Source organism: Simochromis diagramma, unplaced genomic scaffold, assembly GCF_900408965.1.
Source record: "Simochromis diagramma unplaced genomic scaffold, fSimDia1.1 OVJJ01000026.1, whole genome shotgun sequence".
Lineage (NCBI taxonomy): Eukaryota > Metazoa > Chordata > Actinopteri > Cichliformes > Cichlidae > Simochromis > Simochromis diagramma.
Genome location: NW_024386985.1, coordinates 10,607,924 through 10,631,967, shown reverse-complemented (window position 1 = coordinate 10,631,967; position 24,044 = coordinate 10,607,924). Strand labels below are relative to the sequence as shown.

The 24,044-nt window shown below is 41.7% G+C and overlaps 2 protein-coding genes across 3 annotated transcripts in view; both read left to right on the top strand.

The window, feature by feature from the left end:
* The window catches only part of LOC120738762 (importin-13-like), a 29,728-nt gene extending 22,973 nt beyond the window's left edge, over positions 1–6,755 (top strand). Inside the window, exons 18-23 of one of the 2 annotated variants that reach the window (XM_040040195.1) lie at positions 1,148–1,200; positions 2,737–2,803; positions 2,946–3,004; positions 3,168–3,257; positions 3,402–3,583; positions 4,582–6,755. In XM_040040195.1, coding sequence (XP_039896129.1) covers positions 1,148–1,200; positions 2,737–2,803; positions 2,946–3,004; positions 3,168–3,257; positions 3,402–3,583; positions 4,582–4,678 — 548 coding nt within the window. In that variant the 3' untranslated portion in view covers positions 4,679–6,755. Of the gene's footprint in view, positions 1–1,147; positions 1,201–2,736; positions 2,804–2,945; positions 3,005–3,167; positions 3,258–3,401; positions 3,584–4,581 lie in introns of those variants that run through there. The other variant, XR_005697050.1, reaches the window with a different exon arrangement.
* Positions 6,756–8,368: 1,613 nt separating this feature from the next.
* pfas (phosphoribosylformylglycinamidine synthase) lies at positions 8,369–23,905 on the top strand. The gene is made up of 28 exons (XM_040040194.1): positions 8,369–8,653; positions 10,498–10,620; positions 10,787–10,922; positions 11,842–11,947; positions 12,063–12,261; positions 14,690–14,795; positions 14,892–15,032; positions 15,118–15,242; positions 15,330–15,458; positions 16,446–16,583; positions 16,805–16,933; positions 17,033–17,106; positions 17,184–17,340; positions 17,430–17,491; positions 17,599–17,760; positions 17,897–18,133; positions 18,233–18,463; positions 18,611–18,791; positions 18,885–18,968; positions 19,144–19,299; positions 19,533–19,652; positions 19,750–19,895; positions 19,979–20,186; positions 20,672–20,751; positions 20,853–20,967; positions 21,056–21,205; positions 21,355–21,495; positions 23,313–23,905. The coding sequence occupies exons 2-28, from the start codon at positions 10,500–10,502 to the stop codon at positions 23,621–23,623; spliced, it is 3,945 nt and encodes a 1,314-aa protein (XP_039896128.1). The 5' UTR covers positions 8,369–8,653; positions 10,498–10,499; the 3' UTR covers positions 23,624–23,905.
* Positions 23,906–24,044: the final 139 nt, after the last annotated feature.

Sequence of the window (24,044 nt, the reverse complement as noted above, 5' to 3'; positions counted from 1 at the left end):
TGACTGATTAAGTAATGGCTGCCTCTCCTCCCTCCTCTAAACTCTTGTTTTCTGAGCAGGTGTCCTGCAGTAGTATTAGTACTGGATACAGTCACAGCAAAAAGACTAGCTTTTTTCAGTTGACATATAACATAGCAGGGAGGGCTTGCTCCATACGACTGCAACCACTGTTGTCCAAGAATTAGTCAGGCTCACTGTCACAAACCTTTTGAATAATCCTGAATTGTCTCGGAAGTGTTCCTGTGTGGTAGTGGGCTGGAGGAGGGTATCGAGCAGGAAACTATGTTTGGAGTCTGGGAACAGCCAAAGCTGGGCGCTCACTACATCTGTTTTCTTTTATCCAGAAAAAAGAAAAAGTTGGAGTCCCTCCAACGTCAACCTTTCGCTATTGGATTGATCCCGAAAGTCAAAAATTTCAATGTGGATTCTTCCGCTTTTACAAGAGATGTGTGTTTAACTCTGCATCATATGTTTTCAGAGCCTTGTAGTCTGTGTCCAGCATAAAGGGAGGTCGTGATAAGTGAAGCTGTCCTTAATGTTAAATGTGATTCCTATTGATGCTGTGGGCTCTCATTTGAACCAATGGGGATGTTATTGACTAGTGCTGAATGGACCCTTTACAGTAACCTTCACCTCTGAGGTGCTCGTTTAAATGAGAGGAAATGCTTTGCTTGCTATTTGATGGTGTTGATGTCGGCGGCGCCTCATGAGGAGGAGATAAAAGAGGGTTCATTCTGGTTTGGTGCCTTTTTTTTTTTTTTTTTTTCTCCTTGTTTTTTCCTCCTCCAAGCTGTAACAGTAACAGAGGTGCCTCCTGGGTTCCCACTCCAAACACACTTTTGTTCTTTTAGGTTTGTTCTTTTTCTCTCGTTACTTCTTTCCGTTTCTCTCTCCAAACAGACCCATGTCTTTGTCTTCTGCCTGTGTTTTGTTTTTGGTTGGTCTCTTCTTCCAAGACTCTGCCAAAGCTTCATATGCCCCTCCCCCCCTTCTCCCCTTCGTTCCTTACTCACGTGTGAATTATTTCAATGAAATATTTTTGAGTTCTCTTTTATTTCCACATGACTGTTGAATCTATTAAGTTGCTGTTTGTATATTATTCTTATTCTCTTATGATTTCTTAAGTTTCATCTTTATTATATTTTAGGACCCAGGGATCATCCTGATATTGTTGATTCATTTATGCAACTCCAAGCTCAGGTGTGTTTTTGGTTTCTTATTTCATTCACTTTGGGTTTCTCTCTCTTTCTCTTTTTCTAGTTCCGACCTGTTTCTCTGTCCTCTTCTCTCTCTATATAAATATACCCTTTTCTGTTCTTTGTTACATAGGCAAGGCAGTGGAATGTAACACACGAGGGGAATGTTTGAAAACGGGACGTTTGTCTCTCCTCAAACGCTTTTGATTCTAACAGTCTCCTCACCACAAAAACATAGCGCTGTACTCATGTAGAGTTTTTATTTGCCCTGTAGAAATGAGCTTTATCTGTGCAGTGTGCCCAGTACAGTAAGGACAAACAACCAAAATCCTTATTTTGTAAGTTCAGGTTATATTCAGGTAATCAGCTAATAAAACATTTTTTTTTATGGCCTCTTGCAAATATGCAGGATTTTCTCTTCTCACTGCCAAGTTACCATCATCACATAACCAGTCTTGTTTCAGTAAGATAACAGGGCATTTTTAAAATGACCCTGGGTTTTTTGGAAGGGTTTTATACCCTCTGATGTCTTAAATTCTCATGACACATGCCATGTAAACCCTTAACCAGTTACTACTTTATAACAAAAGATCAAGAGGACTTGTTTGAAGTCATTTTGCAATAAAATCCACCACCTGACACACTTAAATCGTATTATGTCTTTAACCATTTTCCCTAAAGTCAACACCAGGGTAGATTTCCTCATCTGGAAAAAATAAATCCACAAACTCAGAACCTCAGAGGAAATATTTTAGTTGATGCGCCGCTCATGGGAAGGATGATGCAACAGTATGAGTATCAGCATTGTGGTCTCAGGTGACTGATTAGTCTCTGAGCTGAGTCCTCCTCTGAAGTCATTCCAGCCCAGAGCCAATCAAAGCCCAAATGAATTAATATTCAACTAATATTAATCAGTTCAGACAAATTGGCTGATGGCTCTCCCGTTTTATATTTTTGTCTTTCGTCTTCATTCTTCTTCCTTTGTTTTCTATCTTTGGATAGATCTGACCTTCATCTCTCCCTTTCCCTCTCTCCCTCTCTCCTCTCCTCCATCCTGAATGAGTTCATTATTATGAGATGAGTTGTCTTTCTCTTTATCTGCACATGTTAATTACTTACACACTTCTGTTGCATATTCAATCCAGTCAACCAAAAACAAGGAATGTAATGTTTGGAATACAATTGAGTTCAAGAAACGAGCCCAAAACCACCATTGCTTTTAGTTTGACTTAAGTTTTCAAATGATTTCAAAGTTTGATTTTGTGCAATTTGTTTGTTACACCTGCCGACTTCTGCATTGGAGGATCTCTGTATGAGTTTGCATATAGTTCTTCCTAAACAGACGGAGAGAGAGTATTGCAGCCTGGTAGGCAGATCTGGCTCCTTGCCCGTGTTGCTGTCAGATCTGACTACCAGGCTTAGCGGGTATTGTTGATACCAGAAATTTGAAGGATCTTATGCAGTGGAATGTGGTGAAGCAGTACCGATTGGGTCGGGCCGGCAAAAACATACTCTGTTTAATTCCTTTATCTGCTTTTAGGCCCTCAAACGGAAGCCCGATTTGTTCTTGTCTGAGAGCCTCGACGTGAAAGCAGTGTTCCACTGCGGTAAGTTTGCACATGATTTAGACAACCATACACACTGTTGTGTGTTTTGCTACAGTTTCTGTGAATGTGTGCTTGTCAGTACAAAGTACAAATTGTAAATGTTTGACACCAGCCTTCAGTAGTTTCTGTCTCCCACTTCTAGGAGTTCTGTCACTCAAATTTCCTGAGGCTCCGACTGTCAAGTCAACGTGCTTGTTCTTTGTAAGTGCGCACACACACACACACACACACACACACACACACACACACACACACACACACACACACACACACACACACACACAGAGCTTAAACTATACGAGTGTGTTCAGAAGTGAGTCATTTGTCTTTAAATTTGATGATTCTCTCTGTGTTCCTGTCTTAGACTGAACTATTACCCCACTGCTCAGACGTGCCTCCATTAGCCAGAGTGGTGCAGGAGGACGGCAAGCTGTTGGTACAGGCCGTTCTGGAGGTGAGAAGCACCACATTCACACCACAGAAATGTTTCATCATTTCAGTGATCCTGCAGTTTGCTGTGTTATTACACTCCAAACTCTTCTTCCTCATTTACTGCAATTAAGTCCCTGATGTAATTTGCCTCCTCTGCTCTCCCCAGGGCATTGGAGGTGGGGCGTCTCGGAGTCTGATGGACCAGTTTGCAGATGTGCTGTTTTGTCTGAACAAGCACTGCTTCTCTCTTCTCGCCGTGTGGTTGAAAGAGGCGCTGCAACCTCCAGGATTCCCATCATCACGGATCACAGCTGAGCAGAAAGACAACTTTTCACACCAGATACTCAGGTAACACCACTGGACACACACATCCATAATGTCATCCTTTTTATTTGGTCTCACTGAGATTTAACATATGAAACAAATACAGAAACACACAGTAAAATCGAGGGAGTGTGAGACTCACATCATATGCGATAACACTTTAAGAACAAGTAACATCACATTGACCAAGAGGACTGTTCTGCATCACCACCAACTCTGACAGTTTCAGGTCCTTCTGTAGATTATTCCAGAAAAAAGAGGTGGCATACTTCAAATTTCAAGTAAAATTCAAATTTTTTTTTGTCACATAACACATCCATACACAGTATGACATGAGGTGAAATGCTTATTGCTGTGCCATGCCCGACCATTAAATTACCATTACTTGAGGCATTGTCACATCTGTTGGTCATTTACTCTGAGTTTGTAAACTTATAACGTGTTCACTGTGATAATTCGTCACTACAAACCACGCGAGACTGTTCAGTATGATCATTGGCTAGATATGTCTGGAGTGTGAGCAACAACAGTAAATATGGATGCTGTGTTCTGAACTGTTGGAGATTTAAGTTAAGTTCACAGTTGCTAGCCCGTACAGACCACAGCACGTATATTGGACCTTGTTACTTCCCAGAATACACGGCATACATGCCTACAGGACGTTTTTTGCTCAAACTGGAAATTTACTCCTGGTAGTTTGTTCAGATTGAGATCAAATCACATTCACACCATAAACGAACCACACAAAACTACCTCCTCCAAAGTGTCTCAGTGCGGTTGTTTTTGTCTGCACCCGAGCGCGATTACTGTGTCACAGCTACACAAAGGAACGGCACCAAGGGGGAAAACAAACCAGAGTTCTGCTCTAAGTTTGGAGACAAATGTTTGTAAAATATGAGACTTCACTGATTATGCTTTAAACACATGTTTGCACACAAAGAAGGAAGCAGCCCAAGGAGCAATTTACATATACTTTATAATTGTTTCTTTTCTGCCTTCTTTTCTTCTCTATTGTTAAACAGAGAGCGAGTGAACAAGAGGAGGGTGAAGGATATAGTGAAGGAGTTTACGCTACTGTGCAGAGGTCTCCATGGTACAGAGTACGCCGCTGAGTACTGAAACTCTACCCTTGAACTTTTACCTAACCATGACCTGTCTTCAGTGCAAAACAGCTGGATGCCACAACTACACAGTTCTCTTGAACCCCTTCAGCGAAGATATCATGAAATGATTGTAATGTAACCGAACCCGCTGCAGAACAAGACATGAAACCATTCCAGTGCAGACGCGCCATTGGATTAATGGACAAACATTAAATCCATGGCTCTAGAGAGGCCATGATTTCTTTTTTCTTTTTTTTGTTATAACCTTGATTGTTTCTCTCGCCCACTTGCCTCTCTTCTCTTACTTAAAGGTCTTTTGTTAAGTCAAGCTTTGAGGAGAAGTGCTGCCACACATCTCCTTTTCTCTCTGTCTTGTTCTGCCTTTCTAGATCTTCCTGTGGTTCCTAGATTGTTTCCTGGTGATTAGCATCCATATGAAATGGTAGTGGTATCGTACGTAGCTACTTAACATTATTTTCAAAATGAATCAAATTAATTATATAAATGTATATGTATGCACATATATTAAGACAGTGGTTTTCAGTCCTGCTGCTGCTATGAAGAAAGGAGAAAAGGACCAATCTTAAGGGGAGGGGCGGGGGATTCTGCAGGAAGACTGACGTCGATATAATATTTAGTCCTACTCATGCCCCTTGTGGTCTCTGCATTTGCCAAATTATCATGGATCTTTTCATTTTTGTGTTTTGTTTTTAAATAAATGCCTTTTATGGGATTTATATGGAGACAGAAAGCTGAAGACCACATTAACTTGGTCAGTCTTGCCCTGCCCATTGTGTACAGGGCTGTACCTCATGTACATATGATTCCACCCAGTCATATTGCAGTCTCCTCAGGTTTGTAGATAGTGGGTAATGCAGTGGTCCCTTAGGTGAAGCAGGGCTGCCTACAGTAACAAAATGAAAGGAAAATAAATTGTAGTTGCTGGAAGAGAACGCGGCCCAAGATGTAAATGAAGAAGGGAACAGACTGCTGGGAGGGAATAATAATCCTGACGGTGGACTGCTTAGTCACTGTAATTGTGCAAAAATATTAATCAACTTGTGCATATTAACAGTTATTGCTGAACACTTATGTGTATTTGAGTGTATGCGTGTGTTCATACCTGTATGTATGAGAGGTTGTGCATGAATGTGTGCGCGTGTGTCTGCACAGATTATATCTTTTTCCACTTGTTTAGTGCACTTATATCAGACCTACAGTTCACATGCATAATTTCTGCCGGTTTTTTAAAGAAAGAGCCCAGTCATCCATTCGTATCTTCATACCACTCTTATTCAGCTTACTCTCTTCATTAAAACTGACCATGCACGGCCAAATATTTCACCTATGCTGCTCACCAGCAACCACACCCATCTATTAAACCTCCTTTTCATGTGGAAAATCATTGCTGAGATTCATCCGTCTATCTGTTATTGACACCAACTACTGCTCTTAACGAACTGCTTGCAAACAAGCTACCCAGAATCCTTTTACCCACCTGGGTCACTGCCTTGGAGAGGACCGAGAAGGATTAGAGAGTTCAGTAACAAATTGCAAGACCGCTGAGAAAGTTTTTTTGAAACCGACATTCTGTGCTCATCTAATATGCCTGAGACATTATTGGTGAAGTGATGCGAGGGCTGTAAAATACACTGTCTAGTGAATCAGCAGGACCAGCTGACACCTAATAACACTCAGCATTTGAAATGTACTTTGTGGTCTCTGATAAAACTTTATCTCAGTCTAATCCTTCTGTCTTATCCGCGGTGCCTGCAGACATGTAGCATGTATGTGTTTTTGTGGGGAGGGGGTGGGTGGGGGCGAGGTAGGGTAGAGATGCGATTTGTGGAGTGAGATCCGAGGCATGAATCGGCTTTGGAGTGAGCTGTTCTGCTTCAGAGTCTGATATGAACTGTGACGTTGAACGCCGATCCTCTGTCGGTGTTTCGCTCTTACTCTGAGGCGAGGAAATGAACAATGTTTGTCACAGTTTAATAAAGAACGACTTGTAGGTGGAGGGGAGGGAGGTATGAAATGTACTTGGTTTTTTTTGTACCTTGGCTTTAATTTATTAAATATATCTAAGACTGCAACTCTTGACTTTTTATGTGTGTGTGTGTGGGAGTATTTTTGTTCTTTTCCTTCAACACTTGCATTAAAATGTCTGCAACCTCCTGCATATATTTTCCAATTTTCAAAACGTTTTACACAACTAAGAAAATGTCTTCAATTGCTTTGTTTTTTATAGCTTGAGAGAGTGAGCCTATTATGTGAATTTACAACTCCATATTTCTGTTTTTGGACTGCACCAGAGCAGCACTGTATTACTCACAGTTCAAAATAGTAGTTATTTACCTTATTCTGCTCCTGGGTGCAAACCCAGTGTATCCTATCCTCTCTCTTTAATGTCACCTTTAGTTAGAGCCAACTCTTTTCTGATTGGCTGTACCTGGTACATCAAGTTTAAACAGCAGTTGGGGGCTATTTCTTTACTCACAACATGAATTGTGTCCCTGAGATGACTATATTACCTGCACCCACAGCAGCTTTTTGCTTACAGGGTTTATTTGCACATATATTTGAATGGTAGCGTCAGAATTTGGCATAAAGAACATGAAAACATGGATCTACCCTGCCTTGTATCAGGCTTGTGATTGTGTTGTAATGATGTGGGCAATACTTTCTTGGCACACTTTGGGCCCCTTAGTACCGAGCATTATTTTAAGGCCACAGCTGACCTGAGTATTGTATCTATCTTCTGATGGCTGCTTCCAGCAGGCTAGTTTGTGGTGTCACAAAATTTAAATGAACATGAGAGTGAGTCCTCTGTACTCAGATGGCCTCCACAGTCACCAGATCTGCAGCAGCTGTGTGATGTTTACTAGCTTAGTGTGGACTGAGATCTCTGAGGAACTTTTTCAGCACCTTGTTGAATTTTTGCCACAAAGACCCGAGGCAGGAAAGATGTGCAGGGTGAGTTTATATGAAAAGAAATAAGGAAAACCGTCATTGGCTCCCTTGAGCTGTATACAATTCTTCAGGATCACCGGGACAGGATGTTAGAAATACTAAGATTAATAGTCAAAGTAAACCCCCAAAGTTTTCCAGCATGAAGATCTAAATGACATGCCCCCCCCCCAGTTCTATTAATTTCAGCTTGTTCTGAATCATTTTAAATAAAAAGATTATTTTCATGTGTTTTAGAAATTTTAAAAGGAAAAGTACAAAATAATTTACAAGTTGCTTCCCTGTTGGCAGTTTTCACATTAAAAGTTCAAAGCCTCCCAAAATTCACTGACATTGCCGAAACTTCTAGTATGTTTGCTGATAATGATAAACAGACTGCCATCAACAGGATTTACAAAGAGGATTTATATAAAATAAAGAAATAACCTGTTTTGAAAGCATTATCCTCCTTTTGTCCTTTTTGCCCACTTAAAATATCTTTATAGGACTGTTGTGCAATTTCTGGTCCTGTTTGGCCAGAACTCGATTGAAAAAGACATTTTTAATGGCAATGAGACTTTCCCAGAATAAATAAAGGATAAATAGAAATCACTTTGCCAAAACAAAAACAAACAAAACAAAAACAAACAGATTCCAGCTTCTAACTTGTGACAGGAAAGTTCACTGTTGCGCAAAAGTAGTTGATATCATTCATAAGAAATATGGCTGAAATATGGGATAAAATTGACAGATTATAAGCCAAAAAGTAATTTACCACAGTTTAAATACTGGGGATCATCACTGAGCAAATACTGTAAATCACTCTTTGCTACGACACCCACTTGCGCATGCGTCTTGCAGTTTGAGTGGCTCACACGTGGGTGCAGAGGTCCAGCCATCCTTCCATCCATTCAGTCAGTCAGTCAATCAGTGTGCAGACCGCAGCTAACCCAGCCGCTTTCAGTCTGTCCTGCAGGAGCAGAAGTCACTCCGGGACTCCAGCAGAGACCAGGTTTGATCCCAGACAGCGTAACTGCTGCTGCACGTAAGTTAGCTAATGTGCTTTCTGCTAACTCTGCTGCCTTTTAGCCGCTTAGCTTCCACACAGGAAACATGGAAAACTCCCCCAGGTCTTTTTAGACACGAGTCACTTATTAAGAAGTTGTATCCCTTATAATGTGTCGTTGTTGTGTTTACAGTCAGTTGACACAGAGGTGTGTGTGTGTGTGTGTGTTTATGTTGAAGGGGGTTGCAGTTTGTAGCGTGTTAAACACTAACAGAAAACTCCTGACCGTGCAGTGTGTGACCTGCAATCAGTGGGCCATTTGTCAGGATCAGGATTGTGTGTGTGATTTTTATATTGGACATAGTTCTGCATTTATTATTGTAATGTAGGTTTTATTAAGTGTAAAATTAAGGAAGTTTAATAGAATGTTCACCTGAGCCACAGCAAATATATATAAGGAAATGAAAAAATACTTTTGAAACCATGAAATCATAAGTGTTAATGACAAACATCTCTTATCTCTTGAAAATCTGATGACATGAATTATTTTTTAATTAGAATATTTTTAATGAGTGCTAGGGTACTGCTCATTTTTCTTTAGGGGAGCCCGGAATTTCTTATGTGGAGGGAAAAAACGTATTCTCTGCACATGTGTCAATACATGTAGAGTACAGATCAAAGAAAACCTTCACATGTTGGTTTTCTAACCTTGCAAAAGTGTTATACATGTTTATAATTCAAACAACTTGAGTCTGGATCTAGACTTTTTCCAGATGTTTTACCAAAAATTGATTAACTTCTTTTTGTAATTAAAAATTGGAATAGTTAATGACTTGAATACAACTTTCAAACTTTATTGTGGTCCCTGGGTTGTATGTTCAACATGCTGATATCGTTGGCTTTCTGTGACGATTTGCAACCTTTTTCTCCTTTTGAATCAAACGTACAGTGGACTGAAAACTTTTAAAAACTACAAATAAATTGAGATCGTGCAGTATTAATAGTTTTTATTTGTTTTGAACTTAATGTACAGTAAATGAAAATTAGATTTCAGTGTGTTTTCTGCTAATGTAAATTCTTAGAATTTCAAATCAAAATAAAGTGATCTGTACCAGCGTTCTTCCTCTTAGCTCCTGTTCCACCTTTGTAGCAAATTTCATGAAATTCACCTCTGTAGTTTGTGTAATCTTGCTGAAAATCCAAAAAAAAGACCTTTAAGAAAAAGCCCTAAGTCGGAGTGAGAATTTATCTTGTAACATCCTCTCTGTTCTGTGTGCCTTCGAGGTCCTTGGCACAAAATGTGCAGATTCAGCCTCCCTCCTCTTTCTTTTATCCCTTCATTAAATCGCTGACTCCATGATGATGAAATCCGGGCGCTGTGTGGCCCATAGCATGTTGCAGGACTCCAGTTCTTTTTCCTGTTTGGGTTCAGAATGAAGTGTAGCCCAATCCTGCTACAGCGTAATGGTTTGTAATCAAAATATTTAAAGCTCTTAAAGCTTTTGAAAACTGCCATATCTAAACATAGATCACTCTGCTATACTGAGAGATGGCTTTCACAGCCTCTCTGAGGTCTTGCGGAGGTGTTGGAATGGGTTGTAGGCTTTTTGCAGTATTGCGAGTGGCCTGCTATCTCATTATTGGTTTGTCTTGACCTGAATCGATCTGGAGACTAGGGTCGGCACACTTAATATTGGTCATCAATTTCATACTTTGGACTCTGATTTAATGACTCGTTACTTCAGAAAATGCAGTCAGTAATAGGCTAAATCAATTCTATTGATAAATGATCCCTAAAATTTACCTTCTTTGACCCTCTACAATTGATTTGACTAATGCACTACCCTCTGCCTTTAAACTGGATTTGTGTATCTCTTCATCAGTCATGGCTGTCGTGAGGTTCTACAGTAATGAAGCTCTGAAAAGTCGGGCCTTACAAAGGGCAGCCAAGCTCTACCCACATCTGTTAGTCACGACCGAGCTGTGCTACAATGTGGAACTGACAGGTGAGTGTGTAACAGGCCTTGAAGATGCTAATTATTATGGATGTGGGTAGAATGAGGATTAAAGTCACTGAATTCACCTTAAAGGTTTTTTACTAGTCTACCACTTAAAATGTCACATTTACATCTGTTTATAATGTTTTGTCCTGCTGTGATTTTTCTCCTGCAGGCTGCGAGAGTCTCAGCCATGAGCAGAAGGGGGTTCTACTCTGGTTGTTTCGTCATCCTCTGCACGCAGAGCCGCTGTCTGAGAAACCAAACCTCACAGAGGGCAGTGGGGAGAAACTGGTGGAGATCGGGCCCAGGTACTGCTGCCTGGTTTTTAGAGATAATTCATTTGCATCTCAGTCTTTTTGCTTAGCACAAAACACACAGATGCCATCTGCAGTTGCTTTACCAGGCAATCCCTGCTCTTATTTCGAAAGTTCAGTCACTGCCAAGCAGCTAGCCCTGGCCTGTCCCTGTGAATCCTGACTTGATGAGGTCCTGGCTAGGTAGCAATCAGCTGCTTTACCAGCGAGGATCCGACATCCACCTCCACTGTTTTTGGATTGCAGCTGGGATTGCTAGTCCTTGTTCTTTTTTGAGATCCACAGCACCTCTCTAACTAAAATGGTTCAGATATTGCAGTCCTAGGCAGCAGGTCGCGATTACGAGCTGCAAGAAGGTGGAGCTGGAAGAAAGATACAAATCTGTACCTGTGCATTTTCAAATGTTTGTGTTCCAGGTGCTGTATGTTTGTTTTCTTGGCAGTTGGCGATACATTGTGCATTTCTATTTGGACTCTATTCTTTGACCACATATACCCCAACTTTTTTTCTTTCTTTTTTTTTCCTCCTGCCTTAGACATTGTCATTCTGTATGAATAAGATTCCAGTTAGTGAAATGAGAACTTAAGGTTATGAAATACAGGAAACAAAGAAGTCAAACTGGTAAACTGCAAACAAGCCAGGCCGTGAGGGTTCTGGCCAAGACGTTTGTGACTTCCTGTAGCATACATTAAAATAAATACCGTCTGTACTGAACAATGTTAGGCAGGTGTTCACTGTGACTAAGGGTAAGTAATATGGAAATCTTTAAAAGTGCTGCACAGACTGTAGGCGAGCCTGACTTAAAAGTAAATAAGGAAACATATGGTACAGTTTTAATTAAAATAATTCTTTTAAATCGTTCATATGAGAGAAAGTCTACATTATAAAAAAGTCTTTTATGTTATATTTTCAGGTTGAACTTCTCCACTGCCTGGTCCACTAACGCTGTGTCCATCTGCCAGAGTGCCGGTCTCACTAATGTCACCCGAGTTGAGCTGTCGCGCAGGTTTCTCATCAAGGTGTGAACACACACACACACACACACACACAGAAAAATCTACGCATATATATATACTTTTCTTTTTCTTTCGCGACTTTACTTTCTGGGTCTAATGTGAACTGTCTCTGCTTCAGCCCAAGACCGAGCAGAGTGTGAGTGAAATCAGTGGAGATGTAAAGAAGCTGATTGAGTGTCTGTATGACAGCATGACGGAGTGCATCTATCAACACCCCATCACCTCCTTCACTGTGGAAACAGAACCTCAGGCGGTGTTCGACGTGGACATCCTGGGGAAGGGTCGCGCAGCCTTGGAGAGCGCTAACGATGAGCTGGGTGAGAATTTATTCATTTTCTATTTTTTTACACTTTAATAGAGTTTCCTTACTGGGGCTCTCTTTATTAACGGAGCATTATTGAGCTTCATCCTCTTTTAATCTCTGCTTTTACTTTCCTCAATCAGTCTTTTATTGCATTTAATGAACTGTGACCTGCCTCTCTCTTCTCTTTGTCTGCTCTTCCTTTATGCTGCTTCTCAGTCTTACAGTGGTCTGTGAGTACACTGCTAATAACGTCACATGATGCATGACATTATTACTTAGCTGGTTGAAGTCACAGGACGGCAGTGATGCTGCTGATTATCTTGCACGTGCATGTGTGTGTCTAATGTAAAACCCTAAAGAGATAAAGGCTTCGGTCGATTGAAGGACTGAATAAACTGATCTGAGTGATATTTGAAGCCAAGATTTTTGTTTTGTTTGTTTCTGGTTGACTAAAGGTTTTTAGTCCTTGTACCTGACCATTTTCTTTGTTAGTTAGTTTGTTAAGGTTTGTAACACACAGAAAACAAGGGACTGAACCAGTGCTTAGTCCACACATGGCAAAAAACTTACAACATATTCTTTTATTTTTTATCTTTAAGCGCTTAGTTACAGGCAGTATGTCATAAAATCCCAGTTTTACAGGCATAAAATGGTATTTTTGTACCCATGAGGTGATTCTTAAAGAGCTATTAACTAAAAATTTGGCGGGTCTCAGCATGGTGTGTAGTTTGTCCTTAAAAAAATTGAGTAAACTGGAGAACAAATGACTTGTTGGCAGACCTAAAAAAAAAAAAAAGGTGAATGGTATCTGAAATGGAGTAAAAGCAGAAAACACTGTCAGTCATGGACGGGCCTTCCCGGAGCCCTGACCTCAGCATCACTGAACACTGTGAGATCATCTTGTCATCGGTTTTATAACCGTACCGACTCTATTTTTGTCTTATATACTATATTAACATTAACATGCAAATAAATTAGAAGTGGCTTGAGACATTACTGTATAAGATAATAAAAGCAGTTAAGTTATTTTCCTAGAAAAAGTTGGATGCAGCGGTTAATCACACTTTAAAATCATTTTTGTTTCCCTAGTGACGCTGATTTTATTTAAGGATCATTGCTAAGTTAAGGTGTGTCGTTTCTAAGTCGTTCTTGGTTTTATATTTTCTTACTTAAATTATTGCTATTTACCGCTCTTAACTAACCATCTTTAAAATCCATTGCAGTCTGTCCAAAATGCAGCTGCACGTCTTTTAACTGTTTCCAAGAAGAGATGTCTTGCATCTTTATTCACTCTCTGTTAGCTTTAGAGTCAACTTTAAAATTCCCGTTTTAGCTTTGAAGCTAAAGCGCTCCAGTATATCGCACTCGGTGTCTCTCCTTCGGGTTTATGAGCCCGTTGTAACATGATCTTCTATTCGCCGACCTGGAGCTGCAGTCACACTGCGGTGAAAGCTGTAGGCTGACAGAAACAGCCAGTTGCAATTGTTTGACCAGACGACCTTGTGTCCTCTTCAAACTCCTTAATTTTTCCTTTAAATAATATTTAAAGTTCAAGGAAATCTCCTGCAAAAACAAGCTCATGATTTCTGACTTGCCAAAATGATTAAGATTGCAGTTACGGCCCACAGTAAAAATACTTTTTGCAGCCATACGAACAAGTCAGTTCTGTCATCTGTGCGTAACGGCGATTTTCTGTGTAATGACCCAGAACTGTAAAACATTCCACGTGTCTGCACGCTGAGTGATTATTTCCTCCTAATAATGTGAACAGGTTTCAGGCTGACACCAGCCACAGCGACAGAACGTGGCGTGCGTTCTTATGTTCATGCTCTGCTTATTCGCTCAGCTTCATTAACATTCACAAGCAGCTCAAAGAAATGAGAATCATTTCAGTGCACGTACTTTGTAGGCGCTGCCATGCTCGGCTGGTGAATTGAGGAGATAATTAAAAAGAGGTATATGTGGAATTTGCTCTGACTACAGCTGCTTTGAATCCTTGTGAAATCAATTTTACACTCAGCGTTTTGGTGTTTAATAGATGGGACACAAGTTTGTTATGCAGTGTGGATCCTTGGAATACTAATTGTAAAGTGTTCATGCTAAGTACTGCTTAAGTTTAAGTGCAGTGGAAGTGATCAAATTTATGTGTAAACGAGCCAAAACCATCTCAGAGTTGTCGGCTTTCTTGTGTTTTGAAGCATGTTTGAATGCATGGGAGTGTGTCGATTGATTTTTGTTTCGCCCGAGGGTTAAATGATATTTTTCCAAGTTTATATATAGAGAACAATTCAGGGGAAGAAATGCTGACCGAAGCACTGTGCACCTTTTTAGAAGAGCATGTTTTGAATCGATAGTAAATGGATGGAAACTACTCAGTGCTCTGTGGTTGTTTTTTTTCAGTATTGAGGAACTTTATGTATGCACTTTTGTGGTTGGTGCAGGCTTGGCCTTTGACTCCTGGGATCTGGACTACTACACATCGATGTTCCAGAGGATTGAAAGGAACCCCACCAGTGTGGAATGTTTTGACCTGGCCCAGTCCAATAGGTGGGGTCGTCTGCAGTGAACAGATTGGCGGGACTGCTCTGTGTGTTGTGTGTTTTTGGTATTTATACGCTGCAAGGCTTTCTTTGTCCTTCCCAGTGAGCACAGTCGTCACTGGTTCTTCCGGGGGCGGATGGTGATCGACGGGAAGGAGCAGAAGGAGACTCTTTTCAGCCTCATAATGGACACGCAGCGGCACAGCAACCAGAACAACGTCATCAAGTTCTGCGACAACAGCAGGTAGTAGTGGCGACAGCAGGGGCGAGCACACTCGTGAGCGTGTCTGTCTGTTTTGGCTCACTGTAAATTTTCTGTGTGTGTTCAGTGGCATCAAAGGCATGGAGCTTGAGTTCATTTACCCAAAAGACCCATCCCAAGCGAGCCCGTATGAGACTCGGCGCTCACTAAGACATGTCATCTTCACAGCAGAGACGCACAACTTCCCGACTGGTTAGGGCGCAAAAAGTTTTGTACTTATTTAAAATGCAAGTTTCTGTTTTTACCTGAGATTAATCGTGAGCTGGATGGACATTTTAGGTGTATCACCGTTCAGCGGGGCAACAACAGGGACTGGTGGTCGTATCAGAGATGTCCAGAGTGCCGGACGAGGAGGCCACGTCATTGCTGGCACTGCAGGATACTGCTTCGGGAACCTGCACATACCAGGTCCAAGACTCTATGCATCTAATATTTAAGGGCAAGCTTTAAAACAGCCGTCCCCAACCTTTGTTGCGCCACGGACCGTTTAATGTCAGACAATATTTTCACGGACCGGCCTTTAAGGTGTCGCAGATAAATATAAAAAAAAAAAAAAATGATACGACCTAAGACAAAAACTGGGTGTTTTGTAAATATAATAATAAACACGAATTCACTGTCTAACTTTAGTAGCAGCGTCCTCCTGAAATGCAGCAACAACATTGAGAGTAACGTCCTCCTCTCTCCCCCTTAATGCTCTCTGGTTGCTATGGTAACACGTAAATATTTCTTTCAAAATAAGACGCACAACTACAACACGGGAAAAGACCCAAGGAAACAGAGTTGACGATAAAAACCCTGAAAATCATAAATTTCACACCCGAGCGTCAACTCTCGCGCCCCGGTACCAAACGACTCACGGACCGGCCCGGGGATTGAGGACCGCTGCTTTAAAACCTACAGGACAACAAATTAAAATCCCCATATTAGAGTTATTATAATATATCACAAGTCTTCACTTCACACAAGTTTTAAATACCTAAATATAGTTTTTATCGATGAGTCATTTTGGCACCATGTGAGGATGCTAAAATGGTTTTGGTTAGAAGTTGATGTTGACCAGTGAGTTGCCAGTTGAGGAAAGTAAAAAGGTGGTTTCATTAAAGTATAATAATTTTCTCTTTTAAAGGTAAAATTGAAGAATTTGACCACATGCATTTAGATAAACCTAGATGTCATCTGGATAACAGTTAAAAAGAATCTGAAAGTCTTGAATGATTTGCCACACACTTGGCATCTGTACAGAAAATGGATAATGGTCTAATAATGAAACCCTGAGGCACAACATGCCAAATGTAAGATAGATGGATTTTTGTTAATAAGGTATCAGAAAACATGGTTGGACTGTGCTGCACAGAAACTGACCTTGAGTCAACATATCTTTCCCATCTGTAGGATATGATCTCCCATGGGAGTGTAAAGGAGAGGGATGGGAGTATCCCTCCACCTTTGCCCCTCCTCTGCAGGTGGCCATTGAGGCCAGCGATGGAGCGTCGGACTACGGCAACAAGTTTGGAGAACCTGTCCTCTCAGGTAGGAAGACCGTACATACTAAACACATAAGTTTAAACAAGAACACAAATCCAATATTATCTCTGTTGTTGCAGAAAATTCATTTTGTCTCTTTTCCTCAGACTGCTTCCCAAAAACATTGCATCTTTAAATCTGTAACCTGTTTTCTAACATAACTGTACAAATTTATGAATGACTATTGAATTATTTTGGCACTTCTTTAACATGTAACCCTCCTTTAGGCTTTGCTCGTTCCTTCGGCATGCGGCTGGCTAATGGGGAGCGACGGGAGTGGATTAAGCCGATCATGTTCAGTGGTGGTCTCGGTTCTATCGAAGATATACACGTGAAGAAAGAAGCGCCAGAGCCTGGTGATGCTTTAACACACTGTGTGAAATGACATTAATCAATTCAGAGGCTATATTTACACACATTGATCAGAGACTCTCTGCTGCTCTGCTGTCCATCAGGAATGGAGGTGGTGAAGATCGGAGGGCCGGTGTACAGGATCGGTGTAGGAGGAGGAGCAGCCTCTTCTGTTCAAGTATGGACACTACAATTAATCAATGACTTCGCGTGACGTGAATGTTTTTCAGTATTTAAGTACATGTAAACTTGTAGGTTCAGGGGGACAACTCCAGTGACAGGGATCTGGGTGCTGTCCAGAGGGGAGATGCTGAGATGGAGCAAAAGATGAACCGTGCTCTCAGGGCATGCCTGGAAAGAAGTGGCGGAAATCCAATCTGCAGTATACATGATCAGGGGGCAGGAGGAAATGGTGAGGAAAATGTGGCTTCTTTAAGAGGTTATATAAAGAAAGAGAGAAAAAACAAGGTATTGAACCTATACTCTCATTTCTTTTTTTAGGTAATGTGCTCAAGGAGCTCAGTGAGCCAGCAGGAGCTGTGATATACTGCAGTAGATTCAAGGTAATCACCACATGAACACAGCTTTCTGTTTGTGTTTTTAAACACATTTCTTGTATTTTCTTTTAAATAGATAAATGTCTGGATTTTTTTTATGCTTTGTGTTGTAGAAAGGTGACCCCACACTGAGTGTGCTGGAGCTTTGGGGGGCTGAGTATCAGGAGAGCAATGCCCTCCTGCTGCAGCCATCAGACCGGTCCTTCCTGGAGAGGGTGTGTCAAAGGGAGAAGTGTCCTGTTGACTTTGTGGGAAACATCACAGGAGACGGCAAGGCACGTTTTAGACTGGCTCGAGTCGATAAATGCACATCTATCATACCGGTCATTTCACCTTGTTGGCTAGGTCATAATGCCACAAGTGTCTCACTGAGTAAATCCACGCTCAGTGAATTACTGATTTCTCACTCAGATTGTGCTGGTCCGTGATGAGGGAGGAAGTGGCGATGAGGCAGACAGCGGGCGTTGTCCTGTGGACTTGCAGCTGGAGTGGGTTCTGGGAAAAATGCCCCAGAAGGAGTTTAAGATGGAGTCACTGGCCCTGAATCATCAAACACTGAGTCTTCCTGCTGGGCTGACTGTCAAAGATGCTCTGCACAGAGTTTTACGTTTGCCTGCTGTGGCGTCCAAACGCTACCTGACCAACAAGGTGTGTGTGTGTGTATATACCCGTCTTACAGTCTCTTGTTTTTAGAAATAACTTGTGCAGACACTGATTCTCTCTGTTGTCTCTCTCTCCCTCCATCAGGTGGACCGGTCTGTGACTGGGTTGGTTGCCCAGCAACAGTGTGTCGGCCCTCTTCACACCCCATTGGCCGATGTGGCTGTTGTTGCTCTATCACCTTTCAGCCTAGGAGGAGCAGCAACAGCCATTGGGGAGCAGCCAATTAAAGGGCTGGTGTGTCCTGCAGCAGGGGCTCGCATGGCTGTGGGTGAGGCTCTGACCAATCTGGTGTTTGCAAGGGTAACAGAACTAAAGGTGAGTAAATATGCAGAAACAAACAAGCTTAATTAATATATTGCAGATATGCAAAAATGTAAAAAGGTGTATTTTTAATCCCAACATGATGTAATTATTAGAATTTCATTATTATTATTATTATTATTATTTTTAAAATCTTGTCAGGATGTGAAGTGCAGTGGTAACTGGATGTGGGCTGCTAAGCTGCCTGGAGAGGGGGCATGCCTGTGGGAAGCCTGCCAAGCCATGTGTGCAGTCATGGGTCAGCTGGGAGTGGCCATCGATGGAGGCAAGGACTCTCTGAGCATGGCTGCTAGAGTTGGAAAAGAGACGGTCAAAGCTCCAGGTACTGTGTGTGTGTGTGTGTGTGTGTGTGTGTGTGTGTGTGTGAGTGTGAGAGAGCTGTCTAAACTTAGCTTTTGCTCTGCTTCTTTTTCAGGTGCTCTTGTTATTTCAGCATATGCTGTTTGCCCTGACATCACTGCTACTGTGACGCCTGATCTCGAGGATCCAGATGGCAAAGGTATAACGCACACACCAAGACTCAAACCCGTCAGTGTTTTAATGGCATAAAAAAATAAGTTAATTTTCCTTAGAGTTTTTTTATTTCTATTTTCATGCTTCTCTAACTCACGCTGCGCACATCGTGATCTCAGTAACAGACAGCTTGCCTCTGACTTTTTGTCCTCTGTCTGCAGGCGTGTTGTTGTGGGTTCCTCTCAGTCCAGGCCGTCATCGTCTAGGAGGCTCTGCCCTGGCTCAGTGCTACAGCCAGCTGGGAGACTGCTCTCCTGACCTGGACCAGCCAGAACTATTGACAGCCTGTTTCAACACCACTCAGAAACTCATACACGGTCAGTTTGCACAGGGAAAACATCTCCCTGCCACAGAAAGGGGAAAAAGTTGGCATCGAATTATACTGGGAGCAAAGTTTTCTTCAGTGGTTTTTCAGTTTTGTTTAAATATTCCTTTAAATTCTTACTGCACAGCCACAGCTCTGCACTGTGACGAGAGAGCCACCTAGTGGCTTGGAAAGCTCCTAAAAAAATAAGAACAACAACATGTAATCTATTTTGTGTCCTTTCAGATCGCCTGCTGAGTGCAGGTCATGACATCAGTGACGGAGGCCTTCTTACCTGCTTGCTAGAGATGGCGTTTGCAGGAAACCGTGGGATTGATGTTGAATTGACTTCACAAGGAGCTGGAGGTTAGAGCCTGAATGTGTTATCTCCCTTTCCTTACCAGTTAATTACACATACATAATGCAAAATAACTCTGTCTTTACAATCTTTTGCCACGTGCAGTCATGGAGCTGTTGTTCAGCGAGGAGCTGGGTTTGGTTCTGGAGGTTTCTCAGTCAGATTTAGAAACTGTGTGTCAAAGATACAGCGATGCAGGCGTCCAGTGCCTTCATATCGGCAGAACATGTGGCTTTGGACCAGAAGCCATGGTGAGATGTTAAACCTGGCACGGACTCGGGTCTTGTGTCTTTGTAAGGGATGACCGCTGTCTTTCATCGCACTTGTCTTCCAGATCAGGGTCCGTGTAGATGGAAAGGAGGTGCTGAGGGAGCTGCTGCCTGACCTCAGAGCAATGTGGGAGGACACGAGTTTCCAGCTGGAGCGTCTCCAAGCCAATGAGCTGCATATTAAACAGGAGGAGGAGGGGCTATCAAAGAGGACACAGCCATACTTTAAACTGACCTTTAACCCCTCTGAAATGCCCACCATCAGCCAACCTGGTATCAGTGACTTATTGTACTCCAGAATTGGAATTAATGGTTGTTTTTATTATGAAGTCAAACACTCTTTGATTATTTAATTGTCTATAAACTATAATTTAGCATAACAGTTGTAGATGCTGTCAGAGGGTGTATCCCCACTGGGGAAGTCCTCCAAGAACAACAAACCTTTGAAACATTTTATTCAGTTCGCTAGTGTTTCAAACTGCCAGTAGCAACACTGAACTGATGCAACAGCTAGCCGCTAACTGGTAATGCATTGTCATCCATTGTTGTTTTTCTTTATAAGTCTGTTTTCTCTTATGTATTTTCACTTTACATCATTTCCCAGTGTGCTGAATGGAATGAAACCATATTTATTTAGTGGTTGGACAGCACCACTAAATTCTTAATCATTTAAATTCATCAGGTTTAGTCAGATATAATCATTTATTAATACATTTATTATGGTTTTTTTTGTATTTTAAACTGTTCTGCTCTTTTAGCACGTGTTGCTGTGGTCAGAGAGGAGGGCAGTAATGGAGATCGAGAGATGTCTGTCTCTCTGTACATGGCGGGCTTTGAGGTCATTAACAACAGCTTTATGAACCAGATATCTGCTCATCTAAATCTAAACTGTGTTGCATGTGTTCATTATTGAGCTTTGCAATGTAATTGTGTGTGTAGGTTTGGGATGTCACCATGCAGGACCTGTGCACTGGCTCAGTAACCCTGGACCCTTTCAAAGCAGTTGTCTTTGTCGGTGGTTTCAGCTATGCAGACGTCCTGGGATCAGCTAAAGGTAAATGCGCTCGCATGCACTCAGACGTAAACCACTGTGAGGTACATAATATTTTTTTCCTGCGTAACAATATTACTTTTTCATAAAGGTTGGGCAGCTACTGTTGCCTACAACTCCAAAGCCAAGGCTGAATTTGATCGTTTCCGACAACGTGAGGATACAGTGAGTCTGGGCGTATGTAATGGCTGTCAGCTGCTCGCCTTGCTGGGCTGGGTGGGAGAGAGCGAGGAAGGAGTGGGTAAGAGGACATTGCAAAGAAATGTTTCTTGAAAATGTGATTGAAATAAAGCAACACAATACCTTAGTAGTGAATTAAAACAGAATTGTTTAGAATAATTTTTAATCCTGATGTTTTTTTTTTTTCTTGGCTTTTTTTATTCTCACCAGAATCTGAAGTGGTGCTGAGTCACAATAAGTCAGGCAGGTTTGAGTCGCGTTTTGTCAGCGTTGGGATCCAGGACTCTCCATCCATCTGGCTGAGAGGCATGGAGGGCTCAGCGCTGGGAGTCTGGGTTGCACATGGAGAAGGTAAAGTCAGATCAGCATGAGAGGTCTACTGCTTAGCAGGATTTGTAGTCAGGTTTAAACGAGCGAGCTTAGTATCATGACAGTGGGTCACAACTTACTAAACTAAATCACAGTGGTAACTTACGCTTAACTTAAACTCACCAGCAGTAAAAACAGTACCAACAAACCAGTTCTGTTCTATTGGAAAATGGTGTCTTAGAACAGCGGTCCCCAACCCCCTGGCCGGTACCGGTCTGAGAGTTGAGACTTGGGTGTGAAATTTATGGTTTTCAGGGTTTTTATCCTAAAAACCATAAATAATAAACCATAAATCCTTTATCATTATTTTTTTATTGTTTTTATCATTAACTTTGTTTCCCTGGGTCTTTTCCTGTGTGTCATGAATAAATCTTCCTTTTTTTTTTCTTTTTTTTTTGTTGGTACCGGTACTGGGTTTATTTTGTTGTATTTATCCGCGACACCTTAAAGGCCAGTCCGTGAAAATATTGTTGGACATAAACCGGTCTGTGGCGCAAAAAAGGTTGGGGACCGCTGTCTTAGAAGACACTAGAGTAGGGGTGGGGGAACTCTAGGCCTCAAGGGCCAGTGTCCTGCAGGTTTTAGCAGGTGTCCTTGATCCACCACAGCTGATTTATGTGGCTAAATTACATCCTCAACATGTCTTGAAGTTAAAATAAACTAATCATTTGATTCACGTGTGTTGACCCAGGGTGATATTTTAAAACCTGCAGGACACCAGCCCTTGAGGCCTGGAGTTCCGCACCCCTGCACTAGAGGATCCTATGAAGCTCAAATATTCAGAAATGATGACAGATCATTTAATTAATTTTATTATAATACATGAAATCTCAGGATGTTTGGACATGAATTCTTTATATGTGGTCAGGAGTTGATCAACCAAACATGAGCAAACTTGGCCACAGGGCATCCTAGGCCCAGGATGTTATCAGATCAGATATCATCATGTTGCCTACCAAACATCAAGGGGCTAAAATGATCCATATGTAGCATTTATTCTTACAACAGCTTGCAACTATGTTATGACTGTTCAATTTTCAACAGGCATAAAATAGTATTTTGCATCAACAAGGTGATTATCAAGGAACTGTTAGCTGGCAAACTTGGCATATCTTCTCATGATGCACTGTCTCTAAAAACTTTGCAGAAACTGTATAAGTACAAAAGACGATGTGGCAGGCTTAAAAGCTATCTGCAGGAAATGGATAGTAGCTGACATTCATGTCCTTAAGAAATAGGGGAGAAAGAAAAGCAAAAACCTGGCATAAGACTTGAGAGATGACATGTTTCTCTTCAGCTGATCTATCTGCTATTCACTAAACCCTCATCAGAAATAGTCTCGGTGGAAGGTTGGCTGACGAGAAGTCGTTTTTGAGGGAGGGAAATGGAAGTGGGGGAAAAAAGCTGAGGTATATCAGATTACACAAGAGCTGGACCGAAAATCTGTCGCATCTGCAAAACTCGTTGGAGGCTCTGTCGTGGTTCGGCCCTGCTTTTCAGCCATGGTGTTGGGATCTTGTCAGAATATATGGAATATAGAAAAGTATGCACTAAAAGTGGTCATAGCCAAAATGTTCTAGCTTTATATATTTCCATTAAAATCTTGCACACGTCAATAAATCACTCGGCTATTTATCATTTTTCTAGCAGAATGTACAGAAATGATGAGCCCCCCTCTTTAAACTTACATAACATCAAAGATTAATCTGGTTACCTAACAAGTCAGTGGGTCAGTATGCTCTGTAATCAGCACCTGTGTTTAGTATTGATTTTTCCCCTAACCTTTTTCTTTCCCGTAGGTCTTGTGCAATTCCGTAGCTCTCGGGCTCAGGACCTGATTATTTCTGGTGGACTAGCCCCCCTCCGTTACCTTGACGACCAGGGTCATCCCACTGAAGAGTACCCTCTCAACCCTAACGGCTCACCGCAGGGTATCGCAGGACTCTGCTCCAGGGATGGCAGACACCTGGCCATGATGCCCCACCCGGAGCGTTGCACCCTGAGCTGGCAGTGGCCCTGGGCCCCAAGGGACTTCAGACCTTCTCTCACACCTTCACCCTGGCTGCGTATGTTCAAGAACGCAGCTTCTTGGTGCAGCAATCAAGAGTGATATTCCTCCATTAACATGTTTCTAGTGCTGTCAAAGTAGGGTGTCAACTAAAACTGCCATGTCTGTTTACGTTTTGTTGCCCAGCTTTTTACTTACTGGGGTACGCTGGTGTTTATGCATTATTACTGCCTGTTATACTTTATTGACTTATGGATTAAACATGAATTCCATAGGTTTAATCTGCATATTGTACAAAACTGCAGGTCTGCTGTTATTAGTGTTGGTCTGCTGAAACATCCACTACTGAACTTGCTAACAATAAATGATTTAATACTGGAAAAACGTGGTGTTGTGTGACATGATAAAGAACAGCTATATAAATCAATAAATATTGTTTATTTAAACGATAAAAACTTAAATTTATACAATGTCAAGTATTTACATGGATGTCAATAATACAGTACTGACGTGACACATGTTC

What these genes read in the sequence shown, in the direction of transcription:
- pfas (XM_040040194.1), top strand. Translation starts at nt 10,500, where the DNA reads ATGGCTGTCGTGAGGTTCTACAGTAATGAAGCTCTGAAAAGTCGGGCC. An exon ending in CTACAATGTGGAACTGACAG is followed by an intron (nt 10,621 to 10,786) that starts GTGAGTGTGTAA and finishes TTTCTCCTGCAG; the next exon opens with GCTGCGAGAGTCTCAGCCAT. An exon ending in TCAGGGGGCAGGAGGAAATG is followed by an intron (nt 17,341 to 17,429) that starts GTGAGGAAAATG and finishes TTCTTTTTTTAG; the next exon opens with GTAATGTGCTCAAGGAGCTC.